The sequence below is a fragment of the Brachypodium distachyon genome, chromosome 1, assembly GCF_000005505.3.
Source record: "Brachypodium distachyon strain Bd21 chromosome 1, Brachypodium_distachyon_v3.0, whole genome shotgun sequence".
NCBI lineage: Eukaryota > Viridiplantae > Streptophyta > Magnoliopsida > Poales > Poaceae > Brachypodium > Brachypodium distachyon.
In genome coordinates this window covers 60,478,736-60,502,655 of record NC_016131.3, presented here as the reverse complement: position 1 = coordinate 60,502,655, position 23,920 = coordinate 60,478,736, and the positions used below count along the sequence as shown (strand labels likewise).

The window sequence follows — 23,920 nt, the reverse complement described above, 5'->3', positions numbered from 1 at the left end:
ACTAATAATATACCGAGAGATCACATCGATTACTTGTTATCGGTATTATTGTTATTGTTGTAATTATCATTATCCTTAGACCATAAGAATATCGTATGATATTTATATCGGAAGGATACTTTGGTGTTACCTATTATTTCCCGTAATAGGGTTACCATGACGGTGATTTCCGGGTACTCCGGAAAGTATGAATTGATTCGATAGTTCAAGATTGGGATTTGCTCCTCTATGGGTGGAGAGATACACTTAGGGCCCACTCGGTACGACGATATCTATCACCGTCTGGCCAGACACAAGAATGATATGATCATTGAGATATCAGAGTACGGAACAAGTTAAAAGTACAAAACCGGTAATGGGGATAACTAGGTACAAGTGGAACAAAGGTTGGTTCATGGGCGTACCGGAAGTCTCACCCTGGTTTTGTAAACGTATCGCGAAGCAAAGGGAAATGGTTTTTAGTAACAAATGGTTCGCTCGAAAGTCTTCGTGGATGTGTAGTAATTACTGAGAGTGTCCGGGCTCTTTAAATAATTATTGACTGGGTCATAGCTACACATTTCCGAACCTACGCAGTCACACGCTTAACGACGAATGGTTATTTGAAGGTCTAGAGTTTGGAATTTGGTCAAGAGTTGAATACCGAAGTTGTTCAGAATGACGAGACATATTTTCTGGAGGTTCTAAATGTGATTTAGGAGTTACAGAAATGTTCGGAGTAATCACGAGTGCTTCCGGTAGGTTTTAGAAGTCTCTAGAAGGATCCGATGGAAATTTCGGAAGGTCAAATGGCAAAAGATCAAAAGTCAAATGTGGGTCAAACCCTGGTCAAAGGTTGACCATGGTGGCCGGCCATCTTGGTTTGGAGAAAGGGATATAAGACTCCTATTAGGAGTCTATATCTATTCCTATTAGAGGTAGGAGTCCTACTCCTTTTGGAGGAGGACTCCTTTCCCCCTTTGGCCGGCCACCCTCCTATATAAGGAGGGAGGGTGGCCGGCTATAGGAGCACTCTTGCTAGCTGTCCTTTGTCCGTCAAGTCCGAGCTCTCTCCTCTAAAGTTTAGATGTCTAATTAGTAGATCGTCTACTTTCCGATCTAATTTGTTCCAGCGGTTCTTCGTACTGGACGTCGAAGTGCTGCTGAACTATTCCTTCGGGACGTGTGGATACGTGTGGAGAGATCGTCCACTTCGATCTTGCGGGCGGATCGTTGTTCGTCTACTTCAAGCTTTTAGGCGCAGCAGATCGTGCGAGGAATATTCTCGCGGCTGGGAGGTATAACCTAGCTGCGGGAATCTACTACAGGCTTCAACGACAATCTACTTCCGCTACGGTTGTTGGTACGTGATCAATGTATCGCATCCGCATAGTGATCTTGGTTGGTTCGTTCGTAGGAAAATTTTAAATTTCTGCATATGTTCCCCTTCATTTGCTATATATGTTGGTTGGTTGGCTTGTCTAGTTGTTCCCGGCCACATAGGATTCATGGTCTGGCCCGCCATTCTAGCACCGCCTGCCAAGGTGGGAAAAGCATCGAGAGTATCAATGATCTCGTTTTTTTAGGGGAAACAGTAGATCAAATGATCTACTGCAATTATATATTAAAAAAAGAATATTTACAAACAGATTACAGAATCTATCTAAAGGCAAAAAGCCAGTCCCTCAAAGCAACGGAGTCCTTTCTCTTAGCTCTATGAAAAACAAGATTCATATCTTCAAGAAAGATGCGTCTGCATCTATAAAGCGAAGGCGACACATTATTGAAGATATAATCATTTCAGACTCTCCAGATGCTCCAGCAAACTAAAGTAGTAATCTCGATGCTGAATGGCTTATAAATCATCCTTCTCAAGGTAGTCAGGTTGTGAAGAAAATTCGGCTGAGGTTCAAATGAGGGACATAGATATCGCCAGCAGGCCAAAGCAAATGGGCAATGGAAAAAAAGATGATCTCTAGTTTCCATGTCATTGAGATGGCAAAGGGTGCAGGAATAGGATGGCAGGTGGAAAGATTTCCTTTGAAGCATCGCCCTGGTATTAAGCCTATCAATTATGAGAAGCCAACAAAAGATCTTATGCTTATATTGGCAGCATGAGCCCCGGATCCAACTGAAAGCATCATGAATCTCAATGTGATCAATGAGAGCATTGTATAGACGAACTGCAAAAAAGCCTTGCCGAGCTCCAGCAGTTTCCCATGTGTCATGCAACTGATCAATGTAGAGGTTTTCAATAATTTGCAACATATCTTGGAACTGATCAAATGCCACTTGGGATTGGGGCAAGTGAAAGAGGGTGATCAGATCAGTACAATTAGGCATATCAGCTACAGTCATATCGCTCTTGACAGTAAATGAGAAAAGCTCAGGCCATCTGATCTCCAACGAATCACCCTGCCATGGATCTCTCCAAAAGTTGATGGTTTTACCATCATGCACCGAACACAGAGAGTGCATCTTATATTCTCCAATGTCCCTCCACCAAAATGAGACATTTGAATTGCTATTCACTGTAAATGCCCTGGAGTAATGCTGCTCCCAGACAAGGTTCACCCAGGGATGATTGTGCCGGTTGAAAAATTTATGCAGGTTTTTCATAACGAGGGAGTTACTCTAAATCTCAATATTTTTAACACCAAGTTCACCATCTTTCTTAGGACGACAGACCATCTCCAGGTACGTTTTAGACACTGACATGGAACATGGGAAAGAGAGAGAGAACTTGGACCTGATAACATGAGCTCTGTTATTTCAGGTAGCGAGTATTATGTATGTTTCACGGGATTCGGCATTCAATGCGGGGAGTCTGGGAGATGGCTTTTCGCATGGTTCCGCTAGAAACCGTGATGCCGTACGTGGCATGATTGCGTACACACAAAATCAATATATATGCACATTGCCACGTATCTTTGTGCTTATCATTCGACTTCGCTTCCTGGTGTTAAGACCTAATCTTAGGAACTTCTATGGCATTGCACCGACTCAATACATTGCCATAATTTGGTTAATACACGCGTCGATTTCTTCTTCTTTTTTCATAATGGAACCTTATCGAACTGAGAAGTCGCAACAAGAAGTCCATTTCTTCCTAGAGCAACTAACCTCCATATGTACATCGTCATTGTCTATTTGACACATGGACTTACCGGAATATGTCACCCAGACCAAAGCACACACGACAATTGACACATGAATACACGATAACCAATTATACCGGCAAATATGCCATATGGTATATCTCACCGGCCATATGTTGGAACAAACAAATGATGTGTATGTGCTTTTCTGTCGTGTCGCCTTATCATTTTTCCCTTGAGCGTGTTCCCAATTAAACACATGGATCGATTTCGCTCCGCGCTTCTTAATCTGGCAATAGCTTCTGGTCTATTTATTCCTTGCCTTGCAAGGATTCTTCTCTCCATCATCACTGCACAACATTCCTGGACATGTTGATCCCTATATAAATAGGGATCGAGTACATAAAAAAAATCATATGACACTTCCAAATACGTTCCTTTGGCCTAGTGGACACATAAATTTGCCATTTGCAGTGATCGAGCTAAAATATATGAGAGATTCATCAAGAAGCGCGCAGAGAGAGTTGATAGATTAGTTCATCAAGAAAGGGCGAGATCAAGCTTTGCTTTTGTTTAAGCGAGTCAAATGATGTCTTCGCCATCATCTTCCAAGGATAAATCCATGTTCAGCATCGGCACTCGTAAGTACTCCTATTTTGCCTCAGATCTGTTCCAAACAAATTTCATCATTAGTTTTAAATTTTCTTGAGATCATGTAGATTTTCTGCATCAATCGATGTAGAGTCCGGGTACTCGCTCCTTTTCGGAAAAAAAAATAGATTTTCTGCGTTAGTTACATGATGAAGGTTTCTGTCTGGAACTAATATTATTTTTCGACGTCCTGATGTCTCTAAATAATAATAATGCCTTGGCTGTGTGCATTCCGGATGCTAGAAGTTATTTTTCATTATGAAAAAACTAAAACTTACTAGCAATAATGCCCAAATTATTACTGGGAGTAGAAGATGGGCCTCGATGTGTGCCGTATGAACATCGTACAGAAAACGTCGTACGTGTAGCAGTGCTCTTTCCTTCTGAGTTTAACTTGTCAATGCTGTACACTACCACACCCTGAATGGCAAAATGCTACTTGCATCTCAAGCAACTGGAAGCTCCCAAATTAAAGTCTCGAGATCATTTCTTGACGCTTCCTCTTTTCTTTGCTTTCTTTCTTACTATAGTTTGGAGAAGAATTATTTCTTGACGCCTTATCATGCTCTAAATGTTAGCTCTGCTTCATTCCCTGAATTCGTTTATGCATTGCAACAGCAACCATGGAGGGAAGCAACGAGTCCAGCTCTCCAGCTCCGGCGCCTCCGCCGCGGCGCAGTCCGGTGGACGTCGACGAGGAGTACGGCCGTGCCTTCAAGTCCAAGTCTTTCGTGGACCTCTGGTCCCACGCGCACCGCAAACTCAGCCACACGGGCTCCTCCTCCTTGAAGCTCTCCTCCAAGACCAGCTCCAGCTTCAAAGACCTCCGGCAGCTGATCGGCAGCGACGACGACGACGAGGCGGCCACGGGACAATCGTCGTCGTGCTCCTACACCGTCCTAGACGACTTCGTGCTGGTGCCCAGCCCGGAGACGCTCGTCGCGCGGGTCAGGCGCCGCAGCCGCCGGCGCCGCGGGCTGCGGTGCCACGGCCGCCACCGCGCCGAGGCGCTGCTGCTCGAGTTCTTCGACGTGACGCGGGAGGCGTGCGAGGCGTGCTCCGCGCTGCTCGCCGCCATCGGCACCGCGCGGCGGCACCACCTCACGCTCCGGAGGCTGCTCCTCCGGGGCCTGGACGGAAACACAGCCGCCAAGGACGCGCTCGCGCGGCACGTGGGGCGCGAGAACCCGCTCGCGCCGGGCAGCATCCCGGCGTTCCACGAGGCGCACGCGCGCTGCGCCCCGCTCGCCAAGCGCCTGGCCGCGGCACGGCGCCGGCTGCGCAGGCTCGCCCGTGCCGGACGCGTCGCGCGGTGCGCGGTCGCTGCCACGATCGTGGGCGCGTCCGCGGCGGCCGTCGTGGCCGCGGTCGTCCTCGCCGCGCACGCCGTCGTCGGCGTCGGCGCGGCCGCCGCGGCATTCGGCGCCTGCTGCCGCCCCGCAGCCCGCTGGTTCGCGGCCAAGAAGGTCATCGGTGGCGGCGATCGGGAGCGCGCCGGAGCCAGAGAGGCTGCGGTGGACACGGCGGCGCGCGGCGCGTACATCGTGGGGCGCGACCTGGACACCGTGAGCCGCATGGTGCGGCGCGCGCACGACGAGCTGGAGCACGGGCGCGACATGGCGCGCATCGCGGTGCGCGGGCACGCGGAGCGGCCGCTGCTGCGGGAGGTAGCCAGGGAGGAGGAGGAGTGCGGGGAGGACCTGAGGGGCCAGCTCGAGGAGCTGGAGGAGCACGCCTGCCTATGCCTCACCACCATCAACCGGAGCAGGAGGATGGTCGCGCAAGAGATGACGCGTGGCTCGCCGTCCACGGAGACGACGGCAGGCACGACGTCCCAAGATTAGCTTCTTTTTTTTTTAGTCGACAGATTAGGCATGATCAGTCTGTTGATTAGTTTGTACATAATCATTTTCCTTTAGGCGCCGCTTGGAATGTGTATTTTTTTGTGAGGTGTGCGGTATTTAGTTCAACTTTCATGTCAATGTCAAAAGTTGAACTAAATACCAGCCCTTCTATTAAAAATACAACAATCCAACCCTTGGATATAAATGTTTTTTGGGAAATTGGTCAGGGAACATCGTTATTTCGTGGCTTTTGCCCAAACACACCGCCCGAATGTGGATTTGGCTAGTACCATTACAATTCTTTGTCCATTTGCTAAAACACACCGTCCGTCCCAAAATGGAAAGTTGACCTTTTTTACTGCTCATAATTTGCTTGGGATGGCCGTTTTGAATAGTGTATTTTTGTCTAATGAAAATTTTGGCCCTTTCAGTCGTACCTATGTGCCAACTTTGGATAAAAAAAATTATTCAAAACAGCCATCACAAGCAAAAAAATATACAATGAGCAGTTAAAAAGGTCAACTTTCCATTTTTGGATGGGCTGTGTGTTTCAGCAAATGGCCCAAGAATTATAATGGTATTGGACAAATCCACATTCGGACAGTGTGTTTGGGCAAAGGCCACAAAATAACGGTGTCCATTGACCAATTTCCCATGTTTTTTCATCTGATCTGGGTTTGTCAGTGGCATGATCCTATTTTGAAGCTCAGCTGACATTTGGACCGGCACATCAGTGTCTCCAAGAATACATTAGCCATCAAGCAGGGAAAATGACAACCAAAGAATTACTATGTGTAGAACTATAGATGAACGAATCTTCAATGAGTTCTCACTTTTAATGAAATTTCAGAAATTTTGATCGTTCCAGCTGGATGCCGAAATATTTGTCTTTCGACCACAATATTCCAACTATTTCACTAGTACACGGATATTCAAATAACAGTTTTCCAGTATCTCTCAAAATGTTGTCTATTTTCTGTTAAATTTGAGTCGTTTCAAGTGAGAATTTTCGTCATTCACCAAACTGAAAACCAAAACCACTGAAATTCAGTGAAATTCAATTATTTCAGAAGTGACCGAATATTTCTGGAACTAAAATTGAAAACCTGAAGACATGAAATTCATCTTGTTACTCTTTTGCCTCTCTCATGCTCGTCCAGCAAGGTACAACCCCCGCATGGCAGACGCCTCCATCACATTGTCACCGGAGCCTTTGTCACTGCACCCACCAGAAGCTCAGCCTTCCAAGAGCCATCTTGCTTGCTATGACACCCTTCCTACCAAATCCAACCATTACTCACATCACCAAGCCTATGATATTTCTTATCTGACGACAATGTCCCGCATGTCATCTCGCGTTGTCGAGCCCCGGTAAGGTGTATCACTCGGAAACCGGTCCCACACCATATGAGGTCTAAGAACTTCAAGGATCATGACGATGTGATCAATCATGTGGCCTACCTGGAGAAGTTTACCCATCCAGTTAGAAACATGGGGGCAAACACTTACAACATCTCAAATGATACCCACAAGTATAGTGGATCGATTGTACCTCGTTTCGGTAAATAAGAGTGCCGAACCCAATGAGGAACAGAAGGAAACCAGGATATGAAATTGGCAGATAAATGCAAATGTTGCAAACGTTGTTGAGTAGCAACTGTTTTCATATACAGCTGTAGAACGAGCGAGTTACAGTAATACTCCCTCCGATCCATATTACTTGTCTCAAATTTCTCTAAATATGGATGTATCTATGTCTAAAAAACGTCTAGATACATGTAATATTTCGACAAATAATATGGATAGAAGGGAGTAATAAAGTTTAGTGATGGCCCGGTCCTCAAAATATGATAGAGAACAAGCCTAAGATGGCACTTAACAAGATCAAATAGCTGCACCGTGTAGGATCTAGAGCTAGGGATATGTGGGTGCAGTCCCTTTAAAATTTTGGCATCTCAAAAATATAATCACAAACACCACTATGTTTCAATGTATGTTCATAAATCATAGATGAACCCACATTCATCAATGTGGATCCGCCACTGGCTCCTGAGGAAGGCGGGTATTTTACTAGTCATATGTTTCGATAATCGTTACATTAAGAGAGGTGATTCTTCTTGTTCTTATGTGGACTGAGCCGATGCACATACATGCCAATACACTTGTGATTACATTGAGGCTAAGCCTAACCACATCATCAAGATCCCAAAAAAATATCTTAGGCCCAGAGCATACACATGACGCTCATGAATCCTATATGTTGTAAATTAAAGATCCTGAAAATGCTCTCTTGTGATCACTTTGGTGTTTTCTCCTCAATTCATATTACAAGATACTGGCATCCTCTAAGTCTAAGCCCATAAATATTGAAGTAGCATGCAATGGATGCACGCATACTACTACCATTACAGAACAACAACTGATGTAAAACAGATTTACCCCAAATTGATATGGAAACCATGATTAGAGTTTTTCCCATGTCCTTGGAAACTAAACGAACTATTCAGAACAACAAATCATGATAATGGAGAGATATACCTAGGATTCATGGGCGTCACATGTGTATGCTATGGGACTAAGATATTTTTTCGAAAATGCAAGCTTCTTTTTCTGTGTATAAAATGCATATAGCCCATGCGAATACGTTAATCTCGTGCAAATCTGAAAAATGCGGCCCAAAGCCGTCGGATCATAGATGGACGCAGCCGAGATGGGAGATGATTATCTCCAACTACTTAAAAATGTTTGCAAAAAACCCCGCATGTTATCCTTCCATTATATCCACGTACCTCGTACTACATCCAAAGTTTTAAACAACAGGCTAAACCATTTAGCGATTTTGCTAAAATCATGAAAAGGTGAAAAAAAATCACCCAACCAGGCATCATATATCACATATAGAGATGTCGTTGCAAATAGTCAGCTGACAGCAACTACTTTTTTTAGAAGAGAAGAGGAACGGAGAATGGAGGCTAGGGTTCTCTTGGTGATTTTCGGATGACAAAAAGAGGGAATGAGGAATGAGCCGTGCGAACGACCGTTAATTTGGGCCAAATTTTTGGACTGACAACGAAGATATAACGCTATAATATCATGTCAAATTTTAGCGCTATTTGTAGTTTAGCGCGCTATTAGCAGGGTTTGTCCTGTTTAGCACTAAATAATCGTAGCGGTAGCTGAACTACTCCCAAACTGCTATAGGGCCCGTTCAAAACTTTGACTACATCCTGTTCATCAAAGCTACTTAGGACAATGGTTGATAGGACTGCCTTCTTTTATGTGTTCCACATTATTTAGAAAAAACAACAAAATATGTTGTACAATAGGTCATCTCTTAGTGCCATATCTTACAATTAATGTTTAGATGAATAAAATTAAATAAATAAATATTGAGAAAAGACAAAATCTAGTACAATGGGAAATTTGACTTCTTTGCCTTATCCTTCTTATAAAAAGATCATCTCTTATCTAAGATAAAGCTAATGTTTTTCTTCATTTCTCTCTCTTCCACTTAGCAATTATCCTATGTGGCATCGTTAAAAAAAAACCGACGTCATCCCATTGTACACGCCGTTAGACCTATGGAACTGCCTTTGCCGCCGCGGGTGTCTGCGCACTCCACCCTGCGACCACTAGGCGACGCCATCACATACTCTACATCCTGTGAAGTGGACTAGCGTAGGTCCTTGCTTCCCTTGAGCGATGGTGTGCCTCTCCGTGCCATCTGGAGGTAGGAGAACGTACGGGTAGGTTAGTCGAAGGGTGACATGCTTTTTTTTTCTTTCACAAAACATGTTTTAAGTTGCTGGAGGTGAATCCCATCTTGGCTGTCAGAAGTTTTTCAGATTTGCATCAGATACACCACATACGTTGCCAACTAATAAATCCGACTGAAAGCTGGTCTAGGGCCAGGGATCGCTAACAAAACTCGGCCTTGTAGCACGCTGAGTCGGAGATAAAGCCAAAACAAAATCCAGTTTCCATACAAAAAATTACAAAATCCAGTTTTAAAACCACAGGGCATCTTCCATCCGTATTCTACACTAGAAATCTAGAATAGAGATATTTTCAGCGGGTATGTGGAGCCAGGAGTCTCCAGAAAAGAAAAGGAGAAGAGAACAAGATACCTGATGTCCGGATGCAAGGGAAAGTGTGGCAATTGCTTCCTGATTGATTTGCTCTTTAACAATCCAGATTCCAAGTCAATTCTGGTGTGACTCAGTTCACCATTTTAAAGTTCCCGGTCGTCGTCGTAGTCTCAAACCACTCTTATCTTTCAACAGAATTTCTTTTGGCTAATCCAATTGTTTTGGCACATCCTGCAAGAGATAAATTCATGAGCAGCTAATTAAAGTAACAGGCGAACAGCAATTAAGAAAGGTGGCCCAACGATTGTTTGGACAGCGGTTTACAGTTAACGTTTCATTTCAGGATATAGCTATGTCATGTGCGCAACAGTGTTCCTTCAATGGAAGGCATTCACACCTAGTTAGCAAAAAAAGAAAGGTATAGTTAGTTCACTTTTTGGAAGGAATATACACCCTACCCTAGTTAGCAACATCCTATTCATTATTTAGCAGGCATACACACCTTACCTAGCAAAAATCATTACTTGGAAGGCAATACACAGAGAGATTAGCACTGCATCAACCTATTAACTAATAAGGTTTCATCGATTTAATGTACCCACTCATGGTCCTGTGGCATGCATTTCATTGTTTTATTCAATTCCTATTATTTCCCAGGAGGATTGCTAGGATTTAGTTAAAACTAGAACTGAGACCCAACCAAATCATGAACTAAACCCCAACCAAACCCTCTAATCTAAACATATGGAAATGGTCCCTTCTATATAAGATCATTTCAACCTATCAACAACAATATTTATACAAGCAAGAGCTGGCTCACAGCAATCCCAGACCAACAACATTTCACCATGAAGACTTCATGCCGCAGCAAGTCCTCCCTATCCTCCAAGATGAGAATAGAAGCATTTGCCCTCCAGATATTCTGCCTCGTGTCTGCACATGGGGCAATTGCTGATCAGGCTGCTCGGATCCTGCAGTTCTCCACGTCAAGAATGGAGATGCAGTGTCACCACCAAGACAGCAAGGTGCATAGGAGATCACACATCGATCATGCAATGAAGGTGAGCCCACAGGATGGAATGAAGGAGGCAGATAAGGTCAGTGAACTTCCTGGTCAGCCAGGGAGAGCTCTATTTGATCAGTATGCAGGCTATGTCACGGTTAATTCGACATCTGGGAAGGCCCTATTTTACTACTTTGCTGAGGCTGCTGAAGATCCTTCCACTAAGCCATTGGTCTTGTGGCTGAATGGAGGTATCCTACCTAACTAATTGATATGCTGCTCAGATACCATGTTTCCTGATGAATGGTTTCTATGCTCTGGTTGCCTGTTGCTTTATGCTTGTTGCATATATTTTGTTGTAGCATGAAAAAAACTGCATGGATAGTTGTCCTCACAATCCATCATTTTTATTTGCTTCTACAAGTGCAAAAAATTGGGTTACAGCTGTGGAGGTGTCGGTGCACAGCAATTGTCCATAACGAGAATATACATTTGCAAATTCTTTTACCGCTCTAATCTAAGCTTGCGTTAATTCTTTCTGTCTCTGTTCTAAGTAGTCCACAGTTTTTTAGAAGCTATGTTCCTGACAAATATTAGGATGCAAGATCATATGGGACAAGTGGAGAGGAATTTGTTTTTTGAATTTTCAAGAAAAGATTAATATTTTTTAAATTATACAAAGTGTTACCTTGAAATTGCAGGGCCAGGATGTTCTTCTCTGGGTGGAGCTATGCTTGAAATTGGACCTTTCTTCGTTAATAGCGATAACAGGACACTGTCCACAAACAAGTATGCATGGAACAATGGTAAGAAAACTCACACGAGGTTACAGATATCAAACTACATTCATGAGAAATTGAGGGTGTGCTCACATAGGGATTCTTACCTTTGCACGATCGATTGCACTGACTGATCGTTTTTATGGATGGCAGTGGCAAACATGCTCTTCCTTGAGAGCCCTGCTGGTGTCGGCTTCTCATACTCAAACACAACTTCAGATTACAATAACACCGGTGACAGCAGTACTGCGACAGATTCATACACCTTCCTCGTCAATTGGCTCGAGAGGTTCCCAGAATACAAAGGTCGCGATTTCTTCATAACCGGTGAAAGTTATGGTGGCCACTACATACCACAGCTCGCCAACACCATATTGTCGAATAACAAGATCACGAATGCCCCATTCATCAATCTTAAAGGAGTTGCTGTAAGTTTCTCACACGAATACTAACAATTAGCAGAGCTTCTGATAAAATATACTCCATATCAAGATACTATAAACTGAATTACAGCATTTGTTTGGTGGGAATAGATTGGAAATGCGTACTTAGATGATAACACGAATACAAGAGCAACCATGGATTACTTCTGGACACACGCTATGATCTCAAGAGAAGCTCACCAAGCTGTTCAGAAAAACTGCAGCTTCAATGGAACATACACAGGGGGATGTCGAACCGCGATAACAGCAGCCAACATGGAGCTGGGCATCATCGATCCATACAACATCTACGCATCCGTGTGCTGGAATGCTTCCAATCCCCAAGAGCTGCATGGCATGGTAAAGACGCTCTCATAACTTCAAATAAGTTGCTTCTCCCCCAGCTTATGATATGGCTTTGCAGGCAGCCAACACTGACCCCTGTGCCCTTTACTACATCCAAACTTATCTGAACAACCCCGAGGTACAGAGGGCACTTCATGCTAACACCACTGGATTGAAGCGGCCGTGGACGGATTGCAGGTGCCAACAACATCCCCAAAGTGTCTTGTAGCATTCCATACTCAATTTTAGATTATTATTTTTATGCTTCCAACAGGTATTAACCAAGCATTGTATACTTTTTTGAGGACCAGTGACATTATCACTCCTGAAAATTGGAAAGATGCACCAGTCTCCATGCTACCATCTATCCGGCGACTGATCTCAAGTGAAGTAAGCACGTGGTTGTACAGGTGAGTTTACAAACATTACAAAAGAAAAGATAAATTCTAAACTCTGTCTGGTTCCCAGATAAGAAACGATTCGTTTTACCTTCCAGTGGTGATGTTGATTCAGTGTGCCCAGTAACTTCGACACAGTACTCATTAGACCTTCTTGGGCTACCAACAAATTCATCTTGGAGGTCATGGTACTCCGACGATGATCAGGTATATATGCAGTATGAACTAGACACAAAAGCATAAACAAAAACTCCTTGAAAAAAAATATAGCCAAAACATCTGTTTGCATTTAGGGTTCTGAAACTGATTGTTTCAGGTTGGTGGCTATGTTATCGGGTACAAAGGTCTGGTGTTTGCAACAGTCAGAGGAGCTGGACATATGGTTCCTACATACCAACCTCGAAGGGCACTAACCTTGTTCTCATCATTCCTGCAAGGGAAGCTGCCCCCTGAATGACCAGAACTTTGCGATCTTCTATTTCTTCTCTTGTTATTTATAGTGAAAGAGAGAACGATTTTCATCAGAAATAAAACTGTTATGTATTAACCAGCCGATATCACGTATGGAGCTGCTTTCATCAAAGGAAGTACAGGAAGTCGTGTAACAGGAAATTCTAAATGCTAACTGAAACAGGTTTTTTGTTTTAGAAAGAACTAAACATGACTTTGAGGCATTGAAATAGCCTATTCCAATAGTTCAAACCTAAATAAATCTGTTGACCTGATGAACTACACTTATTCCAAATATTTGTTATTTTGCATACCAAATAGGCATCTCTGAGGATCCGAGTTTTCAACAGAGCTGTACTATTAAGAAACAGAGGAAAGGAATAATCCGCATCTCCTTCCTCATCCTCCTATCCTTGTCAACGTCTCTCCTCCATTGGCCTCTTAGCCATCTGAGACGGGAGACATGATGGCGCTGTAGACAGGAGGCGACCAATCCAAGGTGGCACGGGGCTTGCGGATCGTGAGGCTGCATGCCCATAAGGATGGCTTTGTGCATCGATTGATGCGGAGGCGGGGAACTGTTTCCCCTTTTCGGAAAAAAACATGCCCATAAGGATCCAATAGTGGTCGGTGGAGATCGAAGTGGTTCAGTGACTTTGGCAGATGGTGGTGTAAGAAGACACTCCCTATCTGTTGTACATTGCATTGGACCACAAGACAATTCTCAGATTTTCTCTACATAGCACCTCAACTCTTCAACTAAGGCATGCATCAAGCAATCCGCTAATAGAAGGGGCTTTCTTTTGCTCAGGAAAACATATGAAGGTTCCTGCCCAATTTGCATGCTAGTTGCCAACTTGCTACAGAAGTCAAACTGGCATGAAAGGGATGCTCTTCTCACTGAAATGCCCCACTGAGAGTTGGATAATCGTTTTTGCATGACCACCAGAGTCAAGATTTTAATTTTCTGTACCAAGTAAAACTTGTCTTGAGCACAAGAGTTGTTTTTTATTCAAAATGCTAAACATATGGTTTTGTAAGGAATCAGAGTACCAGCAGAAAGAAATGTTCCTTGCTGCCTTTATAATCCTTATTATGGTATGCACATCTTCCTTGCCCTCACGCATTCATTTGCCAGTATGAGTTGTCTTGGGAGGAATTCTGCGTATGTACACTAGTAAAAGGTGGGATTCCCTTCCAAAGTTTATGCTTCGGGTCCCAGATCTTTCAAGTCTAACGAGTGGCATCTATTCAGTGCATAACCACCGACTGCAAGAACAAAAACAAAGAGAACAAATACACTAACAAAATGGTTGCATGATGATATTCAAAGACAGGAATAGGACAAAACCGAAAGAACATTTCGAAGTAGTAACCAGGACCTATAACCTTTGTTCCCTAAAAGAATGTATTTTCCAAGTTTTTTCTCACAGAGGAGGGGGCTGCTGTCAGCAGTAAATGTTATCAGTAAGTGTTGGTGAAAGATTGTTCTATGCTCACTGCTTAAGTTTGGTATCTACAATCTACTTTTCCAAGGAAAAGTTCCAGATTGAAAGGGCGTCTTGCTTCAAAGTCACACCTCAACTCCTCAAAAGTGTGCGCACATATTTCAATCTAGTTCCTGAAACAGAATTCATAAGGTGCCAATGCATCCGCTATGGTGATGGAGTCACTCTAAGTCGGCATATCCTATCAACCTCTCACCTCTTTGAGCAATGAGATCAACCGGTTTCCTTGATTTCAGGGGAAAGTCAATGCTGAAAATGCAGTAATATCATGCATCAGCATTGTGATTCGGTTGTATATATCCTTCAAACCAGAAGTAAAAGTTGTGCCTAAATGTCTTTTCTGATCAACAAAAGTAAGCCTGAAGTAAAGTGGCCAGCAGGGGTAGCCACACAGAAATATGACATAATATAATGTATACATGATGATGACTAGTTGCATTAAGTCAGAACTAGATGAAGTACACGAGTTTAAATTATGCATTTCATCCAGCTTTATGGGACAATTAAGCAAGCAAATGGTTTTTCAGTTTACACAATGTCACACAGTACAAACATTGAAAGATAAACAGCAGAAGCAATGAATGCAGTTCAAATATGCAATCCATTGGGTTGGAACATAACAAGGCAGAAAAGCAAATTAAAGGTAAAGGTTCCTGAGAATCTTGGCAGGATACGGTTGAGTATACAAGAAGCTTATGAGGGCGAATGGTAGTAAGAAAATGAGATCGCCTTTGATGAAAGGTAGAAGCTCCTGCTATTGTTCTAAAATAAATAAAGAAAATAAGAAGATCAAATGCCACCATGATGTGGACAACACTTTGTGATAGATGAAACACCCTCAATATGGCCCTTATTTATTTGTTGTCCCCTCATAAAGACCATAATTGAGCTGGAGATAGCTGTTGGGGAATCATCCTGATTTTGTTATATCACAGTCGACGAAAAGGAACTAACAGTTTAATTGAACAATGAACACCATTGACAAATGACAACACAAACATAGATGCCAAGAGAAAGAGAGAATATTAGGAGCCTTTTAGGTCCAACTTGGAGGGAAAAAGTCAAAGAATCAATCATATTATGGTTTCCTTAGAGGACTCCCACAACTGTGCTGAAAACAGAATGTCTTCCCTATATATAAATATTAGCCAATGGCAACAGAGCACAAGACACCAAGCACCCATGCACACGCTTCCTATCAAGATGAAAAGAGGACTACTAGTACTTTCGTCCTTGTTCTGCATCAGTGTGGCAAACACAACTACTGGCGACAATCCCAAACACCCTCTTGAGTTTGATCAACTGAACATATCCACGAAATATGTTCCAGAAAAACAGCATGCCTCTATGAACAACGGCACTACCAGTCCTTCAGTGCATAATGGCTTGCAAGATTATCTGCGGGAGAAAGATAAGATCAGAGCAATGCCAGGTCAGCTGGAGGAAGTGGAATTTGACCAATATGCAGGATATATCACGGTGGATGCAAATGCTGGAAGGGCTTTGTTCTACTATTTTGTTGAAGCTCCTCGAGATCCTTTAAATAAACCACTAGTCCTCTGGCTGAATGGAGGTATGTTATGTGTGTTTTTGTTATACATAAACCGGCAGCATGTTTTACTACATGAAACCAATAAAACTATGTGTGTGTGTGTGTGTGTGTGCGCGCGCGTGAGCATTTGAGACTGAAAATGCACAACACATATGTTAGTAGAGCTCTTTCAAATGAACTTAGAGTTTCCTTTGAGGAGTATTGATAATGAATTTGCAGGACCTGGCTGTTCATCCTTTGGAGCTGGAGCCATGCTAGAACTTGGACCCTTCTCTGTCCATAGTGACAACAAGACACTGTACAAGAAAAGGCATGCATGGAATACAGGTAATTCACTCCAATCCTGCCCATAATTAATAGTTAACAAAGTAATTGCATTGCTACCCATATTAAGTTATTACTGTTCATCCACAAATGCAGTGGCCAATATGCTGTTTGTTGAGATCCCAGCTGGTGTTGGGTACTCATACTCTAACACAACGTCAGACTATCACAACACTGGCGACAAAAGAACCACAGAGGATGCATACAGTTTCCTTGTCAATTGGATGGAGAGATTTCCCGAGTATCGTGACCGTGATTTCTTCATAAGTGGTGAGAGCTATGCTGGCCACTATGTACCAGAGCTAGCTAATTTGATTGTGTCTAACAACAGAGACAGCAATGCAACCAGTGTCATGCTTAGAGGTGTTGCAGTAAGTGTTCAACAATAACTGTTTTGAATCTTCTAATATTGAGTAAGATTCTAACTGATGATACCACTCTGAAATTTGAACAGATCGGCAATGCAGACTTGCATGACAATTTAACTCTAAGAGCATCATTTGACTACTACTGGATGCACGCTATGATTTCTGGAAAAACTTACAGAACCATCCAGGCCAACTGTGGCTTCAATGAGACATACACTAATGATTGCCTGAATGCCATGAACTTAGCTATCAAGGAAAAAGGTAATGTTGATGACTACAATGTCTATGCACCACAATGTCATGATGCCTCCAATCCTCCTAGATCAAGTGATTCGGTACACACACCTAAACACGTTATATTGTCAATTCTTTTGATGTATTTGTGCTTCTTAGGATACTGAGTTTGTGGTTTACTGATGTAAGGTGGTGTTTGGTGATCCTTGCACAAACCACTATGTCTCCTCTTATCTAAATCGTCTTGAGGTCCAAAGGACCCTACATGCAAATACAACAGGGTTGAGCTACCCATGGATGGATTGCAGGTATATGGATTGGAATACCCAAACAAATTTCTTTCATTTGCTTCTCAATTTTAAGCACAGTTTCTCCCCAAGAATAATACCTATTAGCACTCCACGCTTTTGCTTTCTTACAGCTATCTGAAAAGGTAATCAATACTTTGACTGACCATAATAACTTCCTCACCAGTAAACATACTTGTATGCCTCCATTAGTCACTTGCGATTTGCTTTGATGCCCAAAAGGCACCTGCAATCTATATAAACCATCCATCAAAGATTCAGTATGTGTGAACAACAGTCCACAATAAGTATTAGTAAGTTAACATTAAAGAAGGCATGATGGAATATGATTCTGCAGCATATATATATAAACAGCACATCTGCTTGTCCAGCAGCCATCAAACTGAAATTGTGAAGATTTTGAGCCATTTAATAAGCATAATACAATTTTTTACTGCTTGGAATTCTTAACTGTCAAGAAACCTTTGACTAAATCGACATGGAGAAAAATGCAACATTAGCATTGGAATATTTTTCTAATTCATTTCGATTTCCCCCTTAAACAGTCAGCTTGTATTTGATAACTGGAACTGGAAGGATTCACCAGAGACCATGCTGCCATCAATCAAGAAACTCATTTCGAGTGGCACAAGGGTATGGCTGTACAGGTACTGCAAATTCTGTTTCTAAAGTGCTTAAGCAACCAATTATTAATGTATTTCCCTAACTTCAACTCCACACATGTGCACCAGTGGTGATATGGATGCGGTGTGTTCTGTCACCTCAACCCAATACGCACTAGACATTCTTGGCCTGCCCACAGAAACATCTTGGCGTCCGTGGCGCATTGACAATGAGGTACAGAATGCACTATGGTTCACATGATTTAACACTGAACTTCAGGATGTTGCATTATTTCCTATAGTTACACTGCTAAACCTGTGAAACTAAAAATTGTTTACTGGTTCGTTCATGAAATGGCAGGTTGCAGGCTATGTGGTCGGGTACAAGGGCCTGGTGTTTGCGACAGTCAAAGGAGCTGGGCACATGGTCCCTTACTACCAGCCTCGCAGGGCTCTAGCGATGTTCTCATCCTTCCTTGAAGGAAAGCTTCCACCACAATGATCTAATAAGCTACAGGGATTTTAAGTGTTACACAATCCCATGGGACCATAGACAACTACTAGTAGCTTGGGTTCAGTTCAAATTTTCTGCAGAAGCGAAGGAAATGATGTAATTTTGCTCTAAATTGAGTTCTTTCAAGTGTACAGGAGGGTCGGTTTAGCTCTCCTATATAGCTAACATAATTCAGGTGGTAGTACAAAATCATTGGAAAACAATTACTCCTTGTCCGTCTTTTGAAAATGGTCAACCGTATTCAACAAAAAAAAATCTTCACCACTCATCCAAGTAATTCTTATTTTCTGCGGGTAATTATACCCATCAAGTAAATCGTTTGCGCATGAGCTTGGAATTAAATACCATCGCATGTCAAGCATGAAGGTGTTAAAAAAGAGGAGGAAATAATCATTTGCCACCATACAAATTTTAGGAGGACTGCCACTACGGAGTACAAACAAATGGTATTCATAAAATGTCCTCCTTGTCTCACTTAAATGTGCCCCCTGGGCCCCCCAATGTCAGGGACACATGGGTGGTATTATGTGAACTGCATTTGTTTAGAAGTGGCAAATGATTGAATCTCCCTAAAAATAGGTATAAAGATATTTTTTTTATAAAGATTGCTGATGAGTCTTAGCGAAGGACTGACTGAAGGGCGCCTTTGGTTTGTGTTTGGTCAGCCAGCATCTTGGACGAAAACTCATCCAATCGTGCTGCTGGCCCGGTGCTACATCTGACTACCAAGTACCAACAAACGCACAAAGAAGATCAGAGTTCGCTCATAGGCGCATGACGCATGAACAAAAAGAAAAGGAAACAGATTAACATGGAGTAATTACACGGCATTCAGATTCAGATAGGAAGGGGAAATGGGGAAGCGAATATAGGAAGGGGAAATAGGGAAGAGAAGAGGGTATCGCCGTATCGGGGAGGGGGGATGTGAGGTATATATGCGTGCGCGGCGGGGAGGAAGGGACGGGGGCATGGGAGGGAGAAGGGATCAAGGGAGCGAACCTCGGAGAAGGAGCAAAGGCAGTCGTGGTCTCGTGGAATGGCGCGGGCCGCCGCCGCCGTACAAAATTAGCGACCTGCGGTCCTGGCTTTGCGCGGTCGGGTAGGGGCGTAGGGCACTGCTGACAGGTTTCTACTTAAATTTTTCAGCCTCTGCTTCAACTTTTTTTTTAAGGAATGCTATCGTGCCTGATTTTATTGTTTTGCAAAAATAGTTACATCGTCAATGATTGCATCTAAGAAAAAGTCGGAGGGTCCGACTGCCAAACACACTCTACAGGACCAACGGCCCTACTAGCAACAAGATGTGCTGTCCTATTAGACTATCTAAGACAATGCTCACACACGCTGACTCAAAATTAAGACAAGTAAAGAAACAATCTTCAAAGATGGCCACCGCAAGGCCAAGCGAATTACCACCTCTCTTCATCACTTCAATCACCTCCATGCAGTCCGAGTTGACGACAATTCGGTTGCACCCAACAGACTCCGCAAGAGCTAGACCATCCCGAAGGGCCATCGCCTCCACAGTGGCCGCGTCCTCAACAAATTGGAATTGGCATTTCGCAACCGCCACAAAGAAACCATGGTCGTCGCGGATAATGGCGCCTGTACCACCACCCCCTGTATCGACAGCAGAAGCCGCATCAACATTTTATTTGACAAAATCTTCCTTAGGCTTCTGCCATCCGTGCCTCTCTATACCCACATACACCTTCTTCTTTGCCCTCGAATAATTAGAGGCAGGAATCGAAATAGCCTGTGCCGACCTAGCCGGAGTTTGAACTTTCTCTCCATGTGTAGCCTGACGACGCTCCCCCCAAATATACCAAATAGCAGTAGCAATTAAGTCATTGCGCAGTACATCTGGGAGCAAAGGAGCTTTCACCTGAGGTTGGAGCAGCAGAGATCCCAAGGCCCCTACTTCAACTCAATCTTCAGCAATAACCCCTAAATATCAGCCCCTATTTAGTTTTGCTATCACACCGACTAGTGGGACCCACATGTCAGTGGCCATCATTTTCCTCATCTCATCTTCTTCCTTTGGTCTCCTAATTTTTCCCCACAATAGCACCTGCATCTCCCAAAGGAGATGGGGCACCGCCGGTGGGGGAGAGGCGAGGCGTGTCACCATGTTGCGGGGCCGCGCGTCGGCTAGGGATGGCGCGGCAGGGGCGCGGGGCGAGATGGGCGCGCAGCGGCGCGGCGAAGCAACAACATGATCGAAGCGGCGGCGACCGAGGGTGGGGCAGCGAGAGGAGGCGGGGAGGAAGGTGGGCGGCGACGGCGAGGTGCAGTCGGGCAGCGCGGGGCATGGTGGGCGACGGCCGCGAGGTGCGGCCGGGCGCGCAATGGCAGCGGCCCCCAACGCGGGACGGCGGCGCCGCGGCGAGGGCCGAGGTCGGAGCATGGGATGTAGACGGGGAGGTGGCGGCGGCGGCACGGGAGATCGAGGACAGCGACAGTGTTGGGGTCGAGGGAGGCGGCGGCGCAGCTGGAGGTCGAGGGCGGCCGCGCCGTGTCGGGGCTAGGGCGGAGGCGCGATGCGGGGAGGCAGCGCGGGGAGCAGGGCCGAGGCCAGCGTGTGCTGCGGGGAAGTGGGCTGGCCGGAGGCATCGCCGATCAACCGGCGAGGTGAATCGACGGCGGCAGAGGAGCATGGTCGAACGGGGATGTGGTGCTGCTGCGCGACGGCCGAGGGCGATGGCGGCATTGTAGGCTGTCGACGAGGCGATGGGGAGCAGTGGAAGGAGGGCTGTCGAGAGGAAGAAATGCGTGGGGAGAGAGAGAGGTGATGTGGCACGGGACAGGGGCCTCCCTTGGGAGCTCCTGGAAATGGGGTCTTGAGGGGGTATTGTAGGGACCTATTTTAGGAGGCTAAGTAGGGGCCCGTTGAAGATGTTTTTTTGACCTCAGCCTCTAGAAAAAGATAGGGGCTCCTTATTTAGGGCCTGCTGAAGATGCTCTCAGCCTTCCCCGTTATATAAATAAAATAAAATAAGAAAGGCATGTTGCCTGGCCCTATAGCTGGACAACGGGTCATGTTGTGCGAAACTCCGGCCCAAGCACAGCACACGAGCCCGGTCGGGCCGGCCTGGGCCTGGTTAGCCAGGTGGGCTGAAAAAAAGACCGCTCGCCTTAACCCTAGACGTGGAGCTCCACTGCGCCCTCTGGCTCTACGGGCTAGGAGCTGGCGGCGGCGGGCAGGGGCGAGATGGCGCAAGGCCGGCGGCAGGAGGGAGGCAAGGTCGCCCAGGGTCCTCGAGGCCAGCGGCAGCACGCGGAGATGAGGTGGATCCGGAGAAGAGGAGCACCGTCAGCTCCAGATCGATGGGGAGAGGAGCGCCGCCAACTCCCAAATCAATGGGGAGCACACCGATCTGGGCTTCGGGAGGAGAGGTGGGCTAAAAAAGAGAAGATGCACTGCTGGACCAGTAAAACGAGAGAAGATAGGCTGGGCTAAAGCCGAAATGTAAAAAGGAAAAGTTAAACGGGCCGGGCCGGCCCGGCCCGCGGGCTCGAGGTAGAGGCCCAGTCACAACCCGTTTAGTACCGTGCCGGGCCGAGCCCGCGGCGCCGTACCCTGCAGTTGGCTAGCTATACCTGGCTCTAGTCAGCGTGATCATCATTATCGTCTTCGTTATCACCATCACCACTAATGATAGAAACTCAAATCTTCTGTGTCTCTTCTCTGATTGGATCAATCCACAGCATGAAAATTGCACCGTCCAAAGTGTCCCGCTGACGTTATTTCTGTGGAGTGAATCTCTTGTGATTCCGTTTTCTGTTAAAGTGTTTTGTTGCTAGAAGACGGTGAAACATGACGGAATGGTTCCACATTTGACCATCATCTGCATGTTTGATTTCTATAATACATGAAATTGCAATGGAGCCATTTCTTTCCTCAAAAGCCCCCTAATATGCATAATCATCTTATTCTTAAAAAAGTAAGTTCCTAAAATATATAAAAACTAAAATTGTTCCCGTTCCAACTTACTCTCAAACCAAACACTACCAACATGGTGGATCCCTTACACACATAAAAAACACCTAGTCGTTGGGGTCCTACGAGGACATTTGATAAGAACACTCGGCCGCCACACCGGTGCCCTCATCGCGCTCTCATCCTTCGCGGCTCTTGCACACCGCAAGGCTCCACCGTGCGTATCTACTGCCCAGCACTATCTCCGCCTTTGCCGCCGCTCGACTTTGTCATTGTCCCGCCAACCCAATGACTTGGATCCGTGCATGCTCTTTCACCTCTAGTCACCGCCTCTCCCAGTTTTCCTTGTACATTTTACTGTACTTCACCTTCCTTGTTCAAGGGAAACGCTCTCGCTACATTCTGTAAGCAATAAATACCATGCCAAACATAAGGAGCAAACAATCAATCGCCTCCTGAGTCGCCCAATCTAATTGAAAACATAAATCTAGATCGTCAAATCATCATATCATCAAACTCCGGCATGCAACATTTTTTACCTTTGCAACATAATTGCAATATTGATCTCTTGAAAAAAAGACCCAGAATCTTACAACATTTTAGCCATGCTCGTGTAGCAAATAAGTTATGCATATACAATAAATCACTCTTCGTTGTAGAAAAACTTTAGAAAAAGGTAAGTGCGGCGTAGAAAAACAAAGGTTGCAACATTTATATATAATTTATGTAGCATCTGAAGAATCGTTGCAGCATGATGGCCTTGTTCAGATAATATACGCGTTTGCAACATGTTAGAAGAACCTATGCAACATTAAAAAAATCATAAATTGATTGACCTCTCAGTGTCTCCAGTCGAGGCACCACCCTCGCTGATTTGGCACCACCCCGTTAGAGCTAGATTTGGTGAGCCTAAATTCATTTCTACTGGTTTTCACCTTCCTCAAGCTTGGCAGAATGTGGGTTTATGTTTGAGCTTCAACTCAAGTCTACGACAGCAAGCTCCGCTAAAGGATTTGACAAGGGGCTACCTCAGCAATACCCAAACTCGAGGGTTTTCGACTAAGGAGAGTACGGGGTGCACCAGCAACCTCGTCGATTAACAGGGACCTAGGGGGACACAAGGTTTACTCAGGTTCGGAGCCCTCAAGGAGGTAACACCCCTATGTCCTGCTTTGGTGTTTTTGTATTGATCAAGGTTACAAAGAAGCTCTGAAGCTATGGTGCGCAGATGGGATCTGACGTGGGAGTAGAGGATGGCCCTTCCCGATCTCTTCTCCTAGCCTTATATACATGCGGCTAGGTGCGTGATAATCGAGACGGTTACAATCAGATCGGTACATTCTGGTATGATTAGATTACGTTCCTTAGCTTGAGCCGCACTCCAGGACACTCGACCTATGTATATTTGATGGGCCTTCATGTGGGCCTCCTGTTGGGTTGTAGATATACAAAGGTTGAGAATCCGAAGGCTCGTTTCCTCGTCAGGATTGTTTGGTGGATGCAAAGAGAAGAT

The 23,920-nt window shown here is 44.8% G+C and overlaps 3 protein-coding genes and 2 long non-coding RNA genes across 9 annotated transcripts; 3 read left to right on the top strand and 2 right to left on the bottom strand.

Annotated features, from left to right (window-relative positions):
• Positions 1 to 3,508: 3,508 nt before the first annotated feature.
• LOC100833762 (putative UPF0496 protein 2) lies at positions 3,509 to 5,844 on the top strand. Of its 2 annotated transcripts, none has more exons than XM_003561535.4 (2): positions 3,509 to 3,718; positions 4,347 to 5,844. In XM_003561535.4, exons 1-2 carry the CDS (start codon positions 3,664 to 3,666, stop codon positions 5,570 to 5,572), a joined length of 1,281 nt encoding a protein of 426 aa, XP_003561583.2. In that variant the 5' UTR covers positions 3,509 to 3,663; the 3' UTR covers positions 5,573 to 5,844. The 2 variants fall into 2 exon arrangements, with proteins under 2 accessions (XP_003561583.2, XP_014752074.1); XM_014896588.2 differs by lacking the exon at positions 3,509 to 3,718 and adding an exon at positions 3,756 to 4,202.
• A 726-nt stretch (positions 5,845 to 6,570) lies between these two features.
• LOC104581769 lies at positions 6,571 to 11,687 on the bottom strand. 2 transcript variants are annotated; one of them, XR_002962029.1, is made up of 5 exons: positions 11,550 to 11,687; positions 11,352 to 11,438; positions 9,700 to 9,891; positions 7,125 to 9,296; positions 6,571 to 7,033 (listed from the first exon to the last, which is right to left on the bottom strand). It is a non-coding gene; the product is annotated as an uncharacterized LOC104581769 (long non-coding RNA). The 2 variants fall into 2 exon arrangements; XR_729919.3 differs by lacking the exon at positions 7,125 to 9,296.
• On the top strand, positions 10,083 to 13,252 carry LOC100829030 (serine carboxypeptidase 24). Of its 2 annotated transcripts, none has more exons than XM_024457199.1 (8): positions 10,083 to 10,914; positions 11,365 to 11,469; positions 11,596 to 11,870; positions 11,976 to 12,224; positions 12,289 to 12,407; positions 12,515 to 12,619; positions 12,706 to 12,814; positions 12,924 to 13,252. In XM_024457199.1, exons 1-8 carry the CDS (start codon positions 10,509 to 10,511, stop codon positions 13,062 to 13,064), a joined length of 1,509 nt encoding a protein of 502 aa, XP_024312967.1. In that variant the 5' UTR covers positions 10,083 to 10,508; the 3' UTR covers positions 13,065 to 13,252. The 2 variants fall into 2 exon arrangements, with proteins under 2 accessions (XP_024312967.1, XP_003557804.1); XM_003557756.4 differs by having other exon boundaries at positions 10,086 to 10,914; positions 12,521 to 12,619.
• A 1,177-nt stretch (positions 13,253 to 14,429) lies between these two features.
• Positions 14,430 to 21,266, bottom strand: LOC112269850. 2 transcript variants are annotated; one of them, XR_002962027.1, is made up of 5 exons: positions 19,467 to 21,266; positions 17,515 to 17,584; positions 16,340 to 16,413; positions 14,762 to 15,963; positions 14,430 to 14,678 (listed from the first exon to the last, which is right to left on the bottom strand). It is a non-coding gene; the product is annotated as an uncharacterized LOC112269850 (long non-coding RNA). The 2 variants fall into 2 exon arrangements; XR_002962028.1 differs by lacking the exon at positions 14,430 to 14,678 and having other exon boundaries at positions 15,613 to 15,963; positions 19,467 to 20,087; positions 20,353 to 21,266.
• Positions 15,609 to 18,670, top strand: LOC100828726 (serine carboxypeptidase-like 27). The gene is made up of 8 exons (XM_024457198.1): positions 15,609 to 16,138; positions 16,337 to 16,444; positions 16,538 to 16,812; positions 16,896 to 17,144; positions 17,233 to 17,351; positions 17,897 to 17,998; positions 18,083 to 18,188; positions 18,315 to 18,670. The coding sequence occupies exons 1-8, from the start codon at positions 15,646 to 15,648 to the stop codon at positions 18,453 to 18,455; spliced, it is 1,593 nt and encodes a 530-aa protein (XP_024312966.1). The 5' UTR covers positions 15,609 to 15,645; the 3' UTR covers positions 18,456 to 18,670.
• Positions 21,267 to 23,920: the final 2,654 nt, after the last annotated feature.